This window comes from Chroicocephalus ridibundus, chromosome 9, assembly GCF_963924245.1.
Source record: "Chroicocephalus ridibundus chromosome 9, bChrRid1.1, whole genome shotgun sequence".
NCBI lineage: Eukaryota > Metazoa > Chordata > Aves > Charadriiformes > Laridae > Chroicocephalus > Chroicocephalus ridibundus.
Window position 1 is genome coordinate 46,577,644 of NC_086292.1, and position 14,163 is coordinate 46,591,806.

A 14,163-nucleotide genomic window follows, 5' to 3' on the forward strand; every position below is an offset into this window, starting at 1 on the left:
GTAGTGGTAGGACATATGTGTAACCTGCGACCAACAAAGTGGTTGGAAAATCCTATTTGGTTTGAGGAAAACATTCTCCACTCTCCTGCACAGCACAGCAGAGGTTGAAAGCCAGAGACATTTGTGCCATCTGCTAAAAATAAGCATTGCAAGGACCTGGTCTGAACTGGCTGTACAACAGAAGGACACACTGCTTTCTAAACAATCACTACTGAAACTAGTCTTCAGGAACAAACGCACCCTATCTAGGAATCCACATCTGAATTCCCATAGCGAGAAAAACTGGTTGCTGCCCTCAGTGAGTCCTTGTGGAAGAAAGTATCTGGGGCTATGGCAGACAAAAGGCAGGAAGGGGGGGTGGAAATAGTAAAAGATCTGGTCTGGGGGGAGTGTGAGGTCTTGCGAGTGCCTTCAATGGGTGTGGACCATTGTCAGCATTTTTTAAGGAGGCTTTCAAGGGAGAAAGGAAAAAACAAGTCTGGAAACACTGGAAGGCTGAAACCGTGCATGTGGTAACACTTTTCCCTCCTGGGCCATGTTGCAGTGGATTTGGCAGTGGAATGTGCCCATCAAGGCGTATTCTTCAATCAAGGGCAGTGCTGCACGGCTGCCTCACGAGTGTTTGTGGAGGAGCAGATATATCCGGAGTTTGTCAAGCGCAGTGTGGAGTATGCCAAGAAGCGACTCGTTGGAGACCCCTTTGATGCCAGAACTGAACAAGGGCCCCAGGTAACTGTGTGCCTGAGAACAGTTGTTGTTTGGTTTTTGGTTGTGTTTTTGTTTGATTTTCCTTGTGTAAATATTATCCTTGCGAATATGGTCCCAGCAGAAGCACTGAGGGGTGAGTAATGTATCATGGCTTTATTTTTCTCTCTATTTTAAATACCAATTAATCACAACTGCTGAAATGTTATGTTGTAATTTTTTTAAACACAAATGTATTTAATTCACTTCTTATCCAGTTTTATGGAAGGGGATGTCTCCCTGGTACAGTAATACAAAGCACGTTGCAGTGAGCAATAGCAACGCACAGAAGAGTAAAGCTGCAGAAACGGCCATTCAGCCGCTTGGCTGTGTTGGTGATGACAAGTAGTTAGAGCCCAGGGACTCCTGAGTCCCCACTTTCCCTCTTCTCCTTTCCCCCCTTTCTGATCCTTTGGAGAAGTTTCAGCTGAGTTAAGAGGAAGAGCAATGCCAAGCTGCTGTCATGACCAGCCTCGTCAATGCTTCCAGAGCCTTCCTCATTTTTTCCTTCCAAAGCAATCCGAGCTGTGGTGGAGAGCTCTGGAGGAAGATGATCCCAGGGTCAGATCTTCTAACACAGTCACTGTTTGCTACCAAAAATAAAGGGGTAATCCCAGGAATCTATAACCGAGGTCTCCTGTTCTCAGTACTGCACTGCTTTTCTTCCTTGATGCTATATAGGATCCCTCAGAGAAGGGATAACTGGCCTTCCCTTATCTGGATCTAGGCCCATTTACACATGATCCATGCATGGCAAAACCTTATTGCATGTCCTCATGCATGGGGAATAAGGTAATGTACATCCCTTCTTCATGGTGGGGGCTGCATCTACCCCTGTAACTTGCCTAGAAAGAGATCTGAAACTGCTCAACAATTTTAGGAAAATAATCCCATGCTGGAACTTTCTTCAGCAGAGATGAGCTGACCCTCAAACTGTCTGCTCTTGCCTTCTGTTAAGGGCTCTCAGACTTTCTGGTTGGTTGGTTTGTTTGTTTTAAAAGAATATCATCATAAACCTTATCCAGCATTAGCAGTAAGCAAGCTGCATTTTTAGTTAGTCCCATCAGGACCTGGCTGCTCTGACAGAGACCATTGATTTCATGAGAACAGCCCCTGAAAGTCATAGGGAAGTAGCTGTGAGGTTTTAAAGGGTGGAACATTCTGCAGTGAGAAGAATGTGTAGAACTGGGCTGCTTATTTCAGTTTGTCCATGCTCCCAGCTCTTGCTAGGCTGTCAGAGCACTTCCCAGTGCCTTAAGGGGAAACTGCATACAGAGCTATAATTAAGGGGAACAGTAAGTCAGAATAGCAGCGTCTGGTCAGATTTTAAATATGGCCCATCTGTCCTCTTCCCCTGTTCCAGCTTACCTGTTACGCTTGCATCTAGGAGAGACAGCATACCCCCCCACACACCTGAACTTCTCTGCATGCAACTGTCAAGCCCAAGATGGGAAGGTGTTGAGAGAGTGGGAGGAAACTGTTAATCCCGAAGCTTTCATGTGGCTGCCAGTGCAAAGGAACAACCACTTCCTCTGCAGCTATGGTTGCTCGCTCTCTGGAGCCTCTGCTGTAAGATGCAACACACAGAAATTCAAGCAGAAGAGAGAAATGATGCGGTGTCACAAGGGCTTAAAATACCTCCAAAAGTAGCAGAGATTCGCACCTTCCCACAAGTTACTGTTCAAATGTGAAGCTTCCAGATCAAATTTTTTCTCTGTTCCTGAAGTAACCTATTCTGCTGTGAGGTTTTATTTATCTTGAACTGATGGGTAAGGGAAGAATCACCAGGAAAAATAATCTTGCTTCCTCTTCTTCATCTCTCCCTGCCAGGCCTCAGTTGCTTCAGGTCCAGGTCATTGCTTTCATTCTCCTCTGTGTGGGTAAGGGTGATTATATACGACAGCATTACAAAAATGGCCACATGCTGCTGTATAGACCCCATTCTGGGGTGATCGCTGGCTTAGAAGCCAACAGTGGGAAGGAGCTGGAGCCAGCCTTTAGGCTGACAGTGGTTGTAGCCTATGATCTTTTTTGGTTCTACTTCAGCTCCAAGTGCTTGTAGCCAGACAACAGGACCTGCGACTTATAGAGAGTCTAGAAAGCCTAAAATAGGAGCGCCTCTGCAGTCCAGACTTCGAGCTAGTGTTTCGTGAAACCAAGCTGCACCGTCACTGAGCATAGTGCTCTAAGTAGCTACTGAGGCAACCTGATGCAGGACAGCATGGGGACAGCAGGGACAATACTGTTCCACACGAACTTAGAGTTGATGTGAGCTCGTCCTGGAAAAGTGTTTCTGTCTGCAGCTGTTTGTTCCTATATTGCACTGCACTTATGAACTAGATTGGGGAATTGGCTGATTCGGGTCTCATCCAGCCTTTTTGGAAGTGGGGAAGAAAGGTTTTACTCAGGTCAGTTCCCTGATGTGGATTGCTGTGCACTGGCATGGATGCTTGTGGCATGGGTGTGGGGAAAAGACTGTGTCAGCTGCAGTATTGGGTTATGCTGATACAAACTGCACTGCTCTGACCAAAATTAGGTCAAATTTAAACAGTATTGAATTAAAACAGAAATGACGCATGCTTCTGATGAGACTTCTCCAAAACTCACATGTATCTGACTATGTTTGCTGGCTGGAATTCAAAAGACACCACAAGAAACCTGAGGGGTGACCAGGACTGTTTGAGTAGAATGCCAACCTCAAATGCAGACCAAAGGGCATTTTTTAACTATGGATTCCTGTGAGTTGTATGTTTCATAGGAAGTAGTAAAGTAAATCTGCACAGATGGCAAACTGGTTAACCAGTGCATTATACAATTGTGAACAGCAGACTGCTTTAGATGAGACTAACGTCCTGGTGCACTGGCCCTGGTAACAGGGATTAGATTAGAACAAGACTAGACTAGTTTTGTTACCATAGAACCCCAAATACTGGGATTTGTGGACTATAAGGCCTGGTCTACAGGAAGGAAATAAGCACTAACACTGTCTCATGTCACTTGCCAGACAGAAGTTTTTCAGCCCAAAACCTATTGTTTGTTTTTTAAGACTGTGAATATTTTCCTTAGAGTGTAGACATTTGTGTACTTTAGGATTAAAGCGTGAAAGTAAAATACATAAGCAGAAGGAGTATGTGTCTAACAGTCAGTTGGACGCAGTTGTGGGGTTATTCTGTAGGATGGCAAACGCTAGGTTTGGAAGAGCAAAAACTGCTCCTTGTCTGAAATGAAGCAAGATATAAAGATTTGGGGGTTGTCAGATTTTCAGCATTGCAGTGGTCATTAGAAGCCTTCCTCTCTTTTGAATGAGATGGACAAATAGTAGAATCTGGTCTAGCAAATCATGTGTTTTTAATAGAAGTCAATGCTTGAACCATAAATAATGGTGGAGTAGGGGACAGAATTTAAACAAGCCTTGCAAGCTCTAGTTACAATGACAAACAGTTCCACCCTTGCATGTCATTTTTACAAATGTTTTCTTTCCCCAGTGTCTTTTCATCTAACTATAGTTTGCCTTGCAACAAGTCACAGCTGTATAAATATCCTTGTTTTGTTTTCTGTGATGTGAAGTGGATGAACTGGATTGGTCTGGATCACAGACATGCCAGGATGGAAAGCACTTGCAGATATTTTCAAATTATTTACATTTGGCAACTAAGCAACCAGACAAATAGATAATATGTATGACACCTGCCAAACTTACTATGTGACACTCACTATCCTACATGAGGGCACACGTTTCCTTGTGCAGTAGCATGTATCAAGTGTTTTCTTGGGTAGCGTCTTAACACACGAGAGAACATGAGCACTTAGTACAAGTTATCCGCAGTGCATGGGATACGCACATCTGTGTGGCAGGAGATGTGCTGTTCTCTGTGTTTGCTGTGTACCAGAAGTACCCCAAGGACACCCTCCTGAAGCTTTGATATTTGTCTAAAAGCATGAAAACTTGGATTGTGTGTGGCCAGGATTAACTAGGGACAGGATATAGTCTGTAATCTGGAGGAGTCGAGTGTGGAACACTCCATGTAAACAGTCCCAACTGGCAACTGGCCCTGCTGAAATAAAAACAGATGCCTAGGGAGTGGTATTGAACCAGTACAAGCATCTGGAGATACCTGGCATTCAGAATAACCTCCCAGGCTGCCAGGGCACCTTGAACCAGTGGGTGGAGTCTTTTATTTAATCACCTCAATGAATTTGTTGAGGGTTTTGTTAGTTTTACTTTTTTTAACTGTCTCCATAAGCCTTTTACCATCTGTAATGTGTGCTGTGATGAGGTGTTTCATCATTTAATTATGTATCATGCGAATAGCCACATCTGTTTCTTCAAAACCTGGCAATACCTGCAGTACGCTGCTGCATGTGGAGCACAAAAGAAGGACCAGTACTGCTCAGAAGTGCTGTGGGCTTCTGCATCTCTTCCCAGCACGTGACGCACTGTGCTTGTGGAGAACCTGCTGTCTCCTCCAAGTCTTGGTGCAGGGCTGCACGGCTGTGTGAATTCAGTGTCCTGTAACTGGAGTGGCCTTTCCCCACCTCTATCAAAACCCCTAGTTTAAAGGCAAGTAACACAACAGAACTTGCTGTTTGAGATTACTGCATGTTTATGTGTGGGGAAGAGTTAGACAAGGTTGGTAGTTAAAAGAGAGGATACAGCTCCCAGTCCAGAGAACCAGCCTGGGATGGTACTAGTCTCTAAGATCCATGAAAGGTGATTCTGATTTTAAAAGTATGGCTTCAGTGCAGTAGTTGTTCTGAAGCCACCCCACTAACAGGGCTTATCTTTGGGGCTGTTCGTATAGTGTGCGTGTGTGGAAAGAGATGGAGTCAGACCTTGCTGTGTTCTTCACGACAGGTAGTTGTGGGTAAAGCTGCACATTACAGCAAAGTTGACTTAACAGTTTATATACCCCGATTCTCCTACCCTTGCTCTGGTTCTGTTGCTGGTCACATCCCTTGCTGAGCTGCCTGAGGGTGCTAGCCCGGCAAAACCCATCTCAGGCTTTTCGCATGGTGCTCCTGAGCTAAATCAGAGCATGGATGTCAGTAAGTCCCAGAGCTGGCGTGAGGTGAGCTGTGGGAGTGTGTGATCAGGATGCAGAGGAAGGTAAAGTGGGGAGACCCCCTCCATGTGGCAGCAAGCTATTAAACTATCGCGTGTAACATCACCACCTGTTTTCTGTGGCTCAGGGCTGTGCACGCATCCTGTCTTTCAGGCTGCATATTGCCTGAGTGCCGTATCATAGGAGGAGATGTAAACTTACCCGCTATGACAGTGCCCTGCAAATGTACCCCCGGGCCGCTTACCGTGACTCCGGTCTCTGGAACAGTGATAATAAAGGTGCTGCTGTCTGTTTCTTTTCTTTTTTTCTGACAGATTGACCAAAAACAGTTTGATAAAATCCTGGAGCTGATAGAAAGTGGGAAGAAAGAAGGGGCTAAGCTGGAGTGTGGGGGTCTTGCCATTGAAGACAGAGGCCTGTTTATAAAACCCACTGTGTTTTCAGAGGTGACTGACAACATGCGTATCGCCAAAGAAGAGGTACAGTACCAGTCACCTGAACCTTTGTATGTATTTACTGCTGTAAAGGAGAAAGAAAACAGGTATAGTTGTGGTTTGAAGTGAAAACCTGAGGAGAATAGAAGTTTCACTTATTTCACTTATTTCGGTGTTCTAACAACTACCTAATGCTGAAATCCATTCTACTAATGAAGAATTTGCAAGGTAAGCTTTGATTTGGAGCATATGTGTATGTTATGTGAATTGTGAGAGGAGAAGGGGGAGAGCAGAACAGGCAAAAAAAACCCCTGTCAAAATGTTTTAGCAGCAATTTTTGAATTTTTGTGCAATCAATAGGTGTCTGTTTGCCAGCCCTCTCTAATGCCTTGCTGCTTTCCCCCATTTTGTTTGCTTCCCTGTAAGTGTACTCACTGGACAATACCAAACACGGATAAAAACATCGTAGTTAATACTACCCTAAAGCTTTTCAGTCTCATTTCAGGAGAACTTGATATAATGCAAAGTACAAGCACATGCTATAAATGCTGCTTCTGAATAAGAAATAGTGGTGATGGAGAGGTTTCTGTCTTAATCCTTGATTTTAAATATAAATACCTGAATAAACATAACTGAAACTGTGGCAGGTTGGAGCAATTCTATGTATTCTTTGCCCTGAAGTTTAAAGGTTTTCTGAAGACAGAGTTAAGCTCTCCCACTCTACGCAGACGGATGGCTGTGCATAGAGTGTGCTCTTACACACCTCTTATTACTGAGTGGACTTGAAATTGCTCAGCTGTGGTACGTGCTGATTCGAAGTGACAGAGGACAGTTTGTTCTTTTTCCACTACTTTGCAAAGTAGGTGTTGCTTTATTGCAGAAAGGTGGGACAAGAACTCTGGGACCTGAAGCTGTTGAGGAGGGAAGGAATGGCCCTGCTATGCTGCTACTAAAGAACTTTTCTCAAGTAGCCTTAGCATCTGAAATAATCCCAGATTCGGTTCTCATGGTGAAATTCCCTGAGGCTGACCATTTTTTTCCTATATGAAAACATGGTTGAAGCCAACAAAGTGCAGATCTAATACCCTGGCTTTCATTATTCATATGCAGAAAAATTGAACAAGCTGCATGTGATTAGATCCTGTGATATTCCTTTGAAATAGAAGTTAATCTACTTTTCATCATGTTCCGCAATGGAAAATAAGTAGTTGCCAAAGTTTAACTGGCATTTGTATTTTATATTTCAGCCTAGTGCTTTTTATGGGGCTGCTTACCATTCACTCCTGGCAAAATGTTTAGATGTCTCAGATCTGCCACAGAATCTCTAAGGAACCTGGGAAAGATATCAGCCGGTCTGGGCATGAGTTACATTCTAAAAATAGAGGGAATAAGAGCAGAAAATCCCATGACAGGCCTTTTTGTAATGAACTGACTCCAAATCCCAAGTCATGATTCATGAAGCTTATCCAGTTTCATTCATTTGCAGTTTTGTTGCAAAAGGACGTTCGGCCTTTGCCTAGGATCAAGGCTTCGGTTAAGTACCCGGGTCTCCCAGAACCAAGAAATTTAGAAACAATTGTATGAGCCTAAAGGCCAGGCAAACTGCTTAGCCTGGCCCTCAAGGTGGCACAAGTGAGCCTGTATCTCACCTTCGGTGGGGGTTTATTGTCCTGCAAGACAATGCTGGCCAGAAAAGGGCCCCGCCTTTGATACTGGACTGGATGAGAGATTCCATCCCAGAAGTTGGGAAGTATTGTGTATGCCTTTATACCGGCAAGCTGGGCAGCCAAGTTTGGGACAAACACATACATGGTAAATGCACCACATGCAAATGTACCGCGTACAATGACAAAATCAGAGTTTAAACCAAGGAAGAAAACTTGCAGTCCTTGAATACGTTAATTACTACTTGAGTATATTCAGCTTCCGAATTCAAAAGGGGAGTTGTAAATGAAGCAAGGATGAATCATTTGGCACTTGTCCAGATATAACTCTGCTTATTTTGATTGTTATAGGTGATCCATTAATTGTTGGATCTTAACATATATTTACTACAGCACATCACTGTACTTCCTTTGAAGTCAGTTTAATTAGTAGTTTTTAAGAGACTCTATCAGTGACTTCGAGAAGGCTAGGATATAACATTTTAAATATAGTATCCAAACAAAGCATCTGATTCTGATTACTTCAAAATTACCATGATTAGTGAAGGTTGTCCTGTACTAATGTTTAATTTATATGTGCAGATTTTTGGGCCAGTTCAGCCAATTATGAAGTTCAAGAGTCTGGAAGAGGTCATAAGAAGAGCCAACAGTACCGAGTATGGACTTACAGCTGCTGTCTTCACAAAGAATCTGGACAGAGCATTAACGCTGGCGTCCGCATTGCAATCGGGAACTGTCTGGTAAGTGTGGGACCAGAGTGTGGGCTGGGATTTTGTTTCCTGGGAGGGGAGAAGGATGTACAATTTGGAATCGTGTGTAAGTGCTGGAGGTAAGATGTATTAGTAGCCCGCTTAATTCTTCATATTCTGCTCAGAAGCAACATCCATTCCTCAAAATAAGGTGGTGAGGAACAGACAGTCTGGCAAGAAATGGGCTGTTTGTTCAATCGATGTAGTAGTTCTTCATCTGGAAAACTCTGAAAATGTAGGGTTGTAGTAAGTTCCACCAGACATGATGCCTTTCAAAATCCTGTATGTAGAAAAAAGCAGTTCTGAGGATCTTTAGGTAGCATCAGATGGACTATTAGCTGCACAAATCAATATGGACAGTAGATGGCATCACACCACTGTCAGAAAGATAAGCAGCTAGTTTTGCTTACAAAATTTCTTATTCTATATTAGAATAATTTTAAAGATGGAATCTTGATTATTTTTTTTCCCCACTAAAGATAGGAATTTGATCTGATGTCTGATTTTGATGCGTACAGAGGATTGATTTCAAGAGTTGGTGCCAGAAGAATCTGCCTCTGAGTAATATTTACATTAAAATAGGGTGTTGGGCTGTGAAGGATACACGCGCTGCACATACACGAAGGCGCAGTCCTACAGCACCAAGCCATACTTGTCTCACTTCAGTCATTTGGTCTTACTGAGACGCTGAGGAAATATCTGCATTAGCTTTTTCTACTGAGCGTCTACAGAAATGGGGCTAGTGACACATTGTCTAATGCAGTCCAACTTTTTTCTATACCTGGAAGTAGATGGTGGGGCCTGCTTGTGAGTGTTTAGACAGCTTTCTGAGTAAACATGTTCATTTCAGAATGTGCTGCATTAAACTAGGGAATAGGTTGTACCATTTATTTTAAGCACAGCTCTGAACACAGCATCAATTCCAGCTCAAGCATGAGTGTCTTAGCCATAAGAGACTATGAAGTGAGATCCAGGTCAGACTGAGTATTACTCAAACATTTTCTGTTTCTGTAGCAAAATAAGATTTTATTTCTAAAATCTGATTTCAAGTGAATGAACTGTATAAAGATAAAACTGACAGATTTCAGCCTTTTTGTGATGGTGGTGGTGTTGTCATCATCTTGCTTCTCCTTTGTATTGAATTGTCTTTTTACAATTGATGTTTTTCTTGTAGGATCAACTGTTACAATGCGCTCTATGCACAGGCTCCTTTTGGTGGCTTTAAAATGTCAGGCAATGGCAGAGAACTGTAAGTTTTGGGCAATATTTTGTTTATATGTGGATGGTGAACGCAATATAAATTGTGACTCGGTGAAAGTATCGTTGAATTTGCTTTTAAACTATCAGGCCTGCAGTATGCTGCACAGGGAAGTGCTAAGCCAGTACAGCGTGGATGTAAAGCACAGATGTGAGAATGTGAGTGGTGCCTTTAGGACTACCTTCATCTGCTTTATAAGCTCTTAATAACCAGTTCAGTCAATTCCATTTGCAAGTATTTTTCTTTACCAGTTAGGGTTTTCAATCAAGGGAGAAGTATGTCACTTTGGCTGGGGACACTGGTACCCACCCCAAACCTCCTCCATCTTTATATGGTTGTATCTGGGTCTCGCTTGACTGCTGTATCATTGCTCCTAGTTGGACGTTTTTCACCTCTGCCTTTCTAATGTTGGAGCTAGAACAGCAAGGAATGATCTCCAAAATCATTCTATCTCCCATCTTCCAAGCTTGCTACTAAATTACAGAAGGACCCCCTGTCCTTCTTCCCCAGCCTGACTTCTTGCAGCGTAGCTGCCAGACATTCCAGCTCTACTAACACAGCAATTTTTAAACCAAGGTCACCCTATAAGTTAGAGCTGAGAAATTGACTTAAATCTTAATTTTCATCTCATTTTTGTTACACCATTCAGAAGACTCTTCAGAGGAATCTAATGCACCTTTTCTTTCACAAGTCAGATCTATTTCCAGGCGTGATTTCCAGTAGCTGTTCTGGTGTATCTCCTGCTCTTGAGACATTCAGATGCTTCACTTGCTAAGCACAGCAAATGAATGAGCCCTCAAATGGGACATATATATTGAGACCTTATGGTTTACTGTGCCTGACTGCCGGGCTAACTAAAGGACGTCAGGGGTTTATCCCTCGGGCAAGGCATGGGAATAGAGCAGTTTCTACCAACCAAGACATAATGCTGTGGTGGGGTCTGTCATCAGTATGTGTTTCTGGAGCAACTGTGCCCTCTTGATTATATGGTATCTTGTAGATAGAAGCTTACTTTCAGTGAAAAAGTAACTTTATTTACTGTCTAAACACTGATAACTATGTTTATATGGATGTTTCTTTGGGGGGTTCTCACAGTAGTACTCGGTTTTCACTAGGCAGAGAGTCACAAGGTGTCATCTTGTGGGTTACTGTGACCAGAAGCATTCCATGTTTCTTTTACAACAGGGTGTAGTTGTGTGTACTTACGTGCATGTATTTAGCAATTACTAGAAGTGGTGGACCAAACTGATAGCTGGTGTAAGTTAGTTCAGACCTGGTTTTAATGGCCTGATGTCACCTACAGCAGCTGTCAATCAGCAGCTAAAATGCACTTGTGTAGAAATCTCTTATCTTAGGGAAGTACACATTAACATATTACAATTGTTTGTCCCTTTCCCTCCTCCCTTTTCTTTTCCAGCGGTGAATATGCTTTGGCAGAATATACTGAAGTGAAAACAGTCACCATTAAACTCTCCCAGAAGAGTCCATGAAAACAGAAGGCCTAAAATGCTGACACTCTGAATGTGACACGTGGGGGATGTGTTCAGAGCAAGGGGGAGGGGAGGGGTAGGAAGGAAAATGGAAACACCTAACTTTATTCCTCTAGAAACACTGAATCTGCTGGACTCCATTTTGTCGACTGGCTCTTCAAAAACCGACTTAACTGACCCTACTGGCAGCATAGCACACGCTTGTACTGTACAAGTCCCTGGCTGTACATCTGTCTGCTACCTGTGACTAAAATGCTGGTCAGTCACAGTGTTTGCCGGACATCTGCTTTCAAACTGTACCCCTGAAGGACGTGGATATCAGTGGCATGTTAGAGAGACTTCTGGTACCATTAGCATGGACTGTTAAACACCTTCAGAGGCATTTGGGTTTCACGTGGCATAAATGGACTTGAGTGGTCGGGCTGATTGATACAACTTGACTGAAGTTGGCGGAGTTTGTGTGAAGACTGCAGCTGGAGTTTGGGATGGGAGGGCAAGCTTTCATGGAAGGAGCTGTAAAGAAATTCTCTTTGAAAGAGCTATCTTGGTCTCCCTAAAGACACATGCATTCTCCATATTGGTGACATTCTAGCCCTGAATGAGATTTATGGGAGTTTCCTAGAGGACTCCTTTGGGGCCAGTATTTCACCCGACAGAGCTAAACTTTAAAGTGTCCTTTGAACCTGGTGTTTTGGTGTGCACACATTGCATGTGCTGCAAATGCAAGTTACTGACTTGCTAACCTTTCTGGCTCCGAATGAGTCACAATCGTATCTCAAACTACACTATAGCACTTTTCACAAGAGGATTTTGCACTGTACTTACCGTGATGACACAGAGTTGAATGCTAAGCATGTAGCATGGTAGATACCGCACAGAAAACATTCCACACTCTTGGGGAGGGAGCAGAAGAGCTGCAAGAAGCTGTCCTGCTCTCTCTTTCTCCATAACTTTCAGGCTGTGTGAACAACTCTTCTTTTTTTTTTTTTTTTTTTTGAGCCAGCGCTATTATTATGAGAGTAAAACTTATAAGCTCTTCGCACCACTTCTTTATCCCGTATGAATGTAGCTTAAAATACATTTCTGGAAGTACAGTAGTATGAAAAGGCAGGTGTTCCCAAGCACACACTGAGTGCTAAAGGTGTGGGTGTACAAACCAGTTACCAGTTACCATGGAATAAACTATGGCTGGACTTCAATGTGTCAGCAGCTTTGCAGTAATTGTCCTCATGAGCGCTGTCACCTTGTGGCAAGCAGGGAGTAGCTGATCCTTCACTGGGGAACAGACTGCCTTGAATTGTCTCTTGCTTACAGTTGTATAAGCATGCATGTACATCAATAGCATCCATGGAGTGGCTGTCACACCAAGTTTATGCCTTCGTATCTCCTGCAGTAACTTCTTTGCATGCTCAGACAGTACTATGAGATTAATGACAAGCCACATGCTGTCTTCAGTTCCTGGGCTCCCTACTTCTCCTCCTTCTCCTCCTGATTCTGTACTGCAGAACCACTGCCAAAGGTACGGGAAGTTCCACGTCAGCAGGAGCTGTAAGTATGCAGGAGTTAGTGGTGTCAGCTTGTTAGGAAGCTTACCTGATCTTGCTGGGGTTGTCCTCCGAGAGCAAACCAATAGAGGTTCCTTGTGGCATATTGACAGATCTCCAAACAGCACTGCTAAAGATTGCTGCCTGGAGCTTTCAAGATGTCAGGGCTCAAAGCAGAAACGCAGGTCTAACCTCTATTCTCTGCTGCAAGCAAGGATTTAACCAGTACCTTCCTTCGCTCAGAGATATACCCAGTCAGTAACAAGTTCTGTTGCACGAGTGGACCTTTTTTGGAGAAGGCAGGAAGGTGGGTGGCAATAAGTAAGGAAAAAGTTTGCATGAGCCTAAACTTCCTTATTAGTGAACGTTGAAATTGCACTTCAACACTGCTTAACGTCTTAAATGACATACCTCCTCCAACAGTTGTGTACAACTAGCTTCCTGTCCTCCCATGGATAGGTGAGACAGGTAAGTCTCCCCATCCAGTGAAGAAAATGTCCTCCCTTCCCCATGAAAGGCCAAATGGGAACATTGTAAATAAGTTTCTATTTTTGTAAGACACTTAGAGTGCAAACATCTTCTCAGACAAACATTTTACTTTTGCCTACTTGACGGTTTTCTAGGGCTGCAGTCAAACAGTAGGGAGGTAGGGCAAACAGTAAAAGGCTGGTTATCTTGATGTATCTCTGTATTGATTTTTGATAAACAGTGGTTGAAACCGAAATCATCTGAAATTCTTAAAATCCTACTATTCTGGCTTTATATGTATGATATATATTTCACCTCTTTTTTTTTCCTTATCAAGTTTTTAAAAAGTCAATGTATCTCTTATTGTATAAATCAGGGTTTGACTCTACACACTGAATCTTCTAAGTTATATAACACTAGACACTAACTTTAAAATAACCCCTTAGAGGGTATATATTCTTTCATTGCACAGTAAGGCTTTCATATGAAATACTACTTCTTTTTTTTTAAAAAAGAACTATATTTATAAATTAGGATACAGTTAATCTAATGTATTTTTATAGCTAAGGGTACATGAAAATGCTATGTTTAAACCTCATGTATATATTTAGACTATGGGTATCTTTTTGTAATAGTTCTTGTTCCTAATAAATGTTTAACTTTGTGAAATGGTTTCTAAATGCTACATATTGATATTGCTCGGAAAGGAAGGTGGGGGGGCAGGAAACTTCTATTGACTTTACTCATTT

General features: G+C 42.8%; 1 protein-coding gene across 1 annotated transcript in view; it reads left to right on the plus strand.

The window, feature by feature from the left end:
• ALDH1A3 (aldehyde dehydrogenase 1 family member A3) overlaps window positions 1-14,064 on the plus strand; it is a 37,036-nt gene extending 22,972 nt beyond the window's left edge. Inside the window, exons 9-13 of the mRNA XM_063346527.1 lie at window positions 545-729; window positions 6,122-6,286; window positions 8,488-8,645; window positions 9,829-9,903; window positions 11,330-14,064. Of these exons, the coding sequence (XP_063202597.1) occupies window positions 545-729; window positions 6,122-6,286; window positions 8,488-8,645; window positions 9,829-9,903; window positions 11,330-11,402 (656 nt within the window). The 3' untranslated portion in view covers window positions 11,403-14,064. The remainder of the gene's footprint in view (window positions 1-544; window positions 730-6,121; window positions 6,287-8,487; window positions 8,646-9,828; window positions 9,904-11,329) is intronic.
• The last annotated feature ends 99 nt before the right edge of the window (window positions 14,065-14,163 follow it).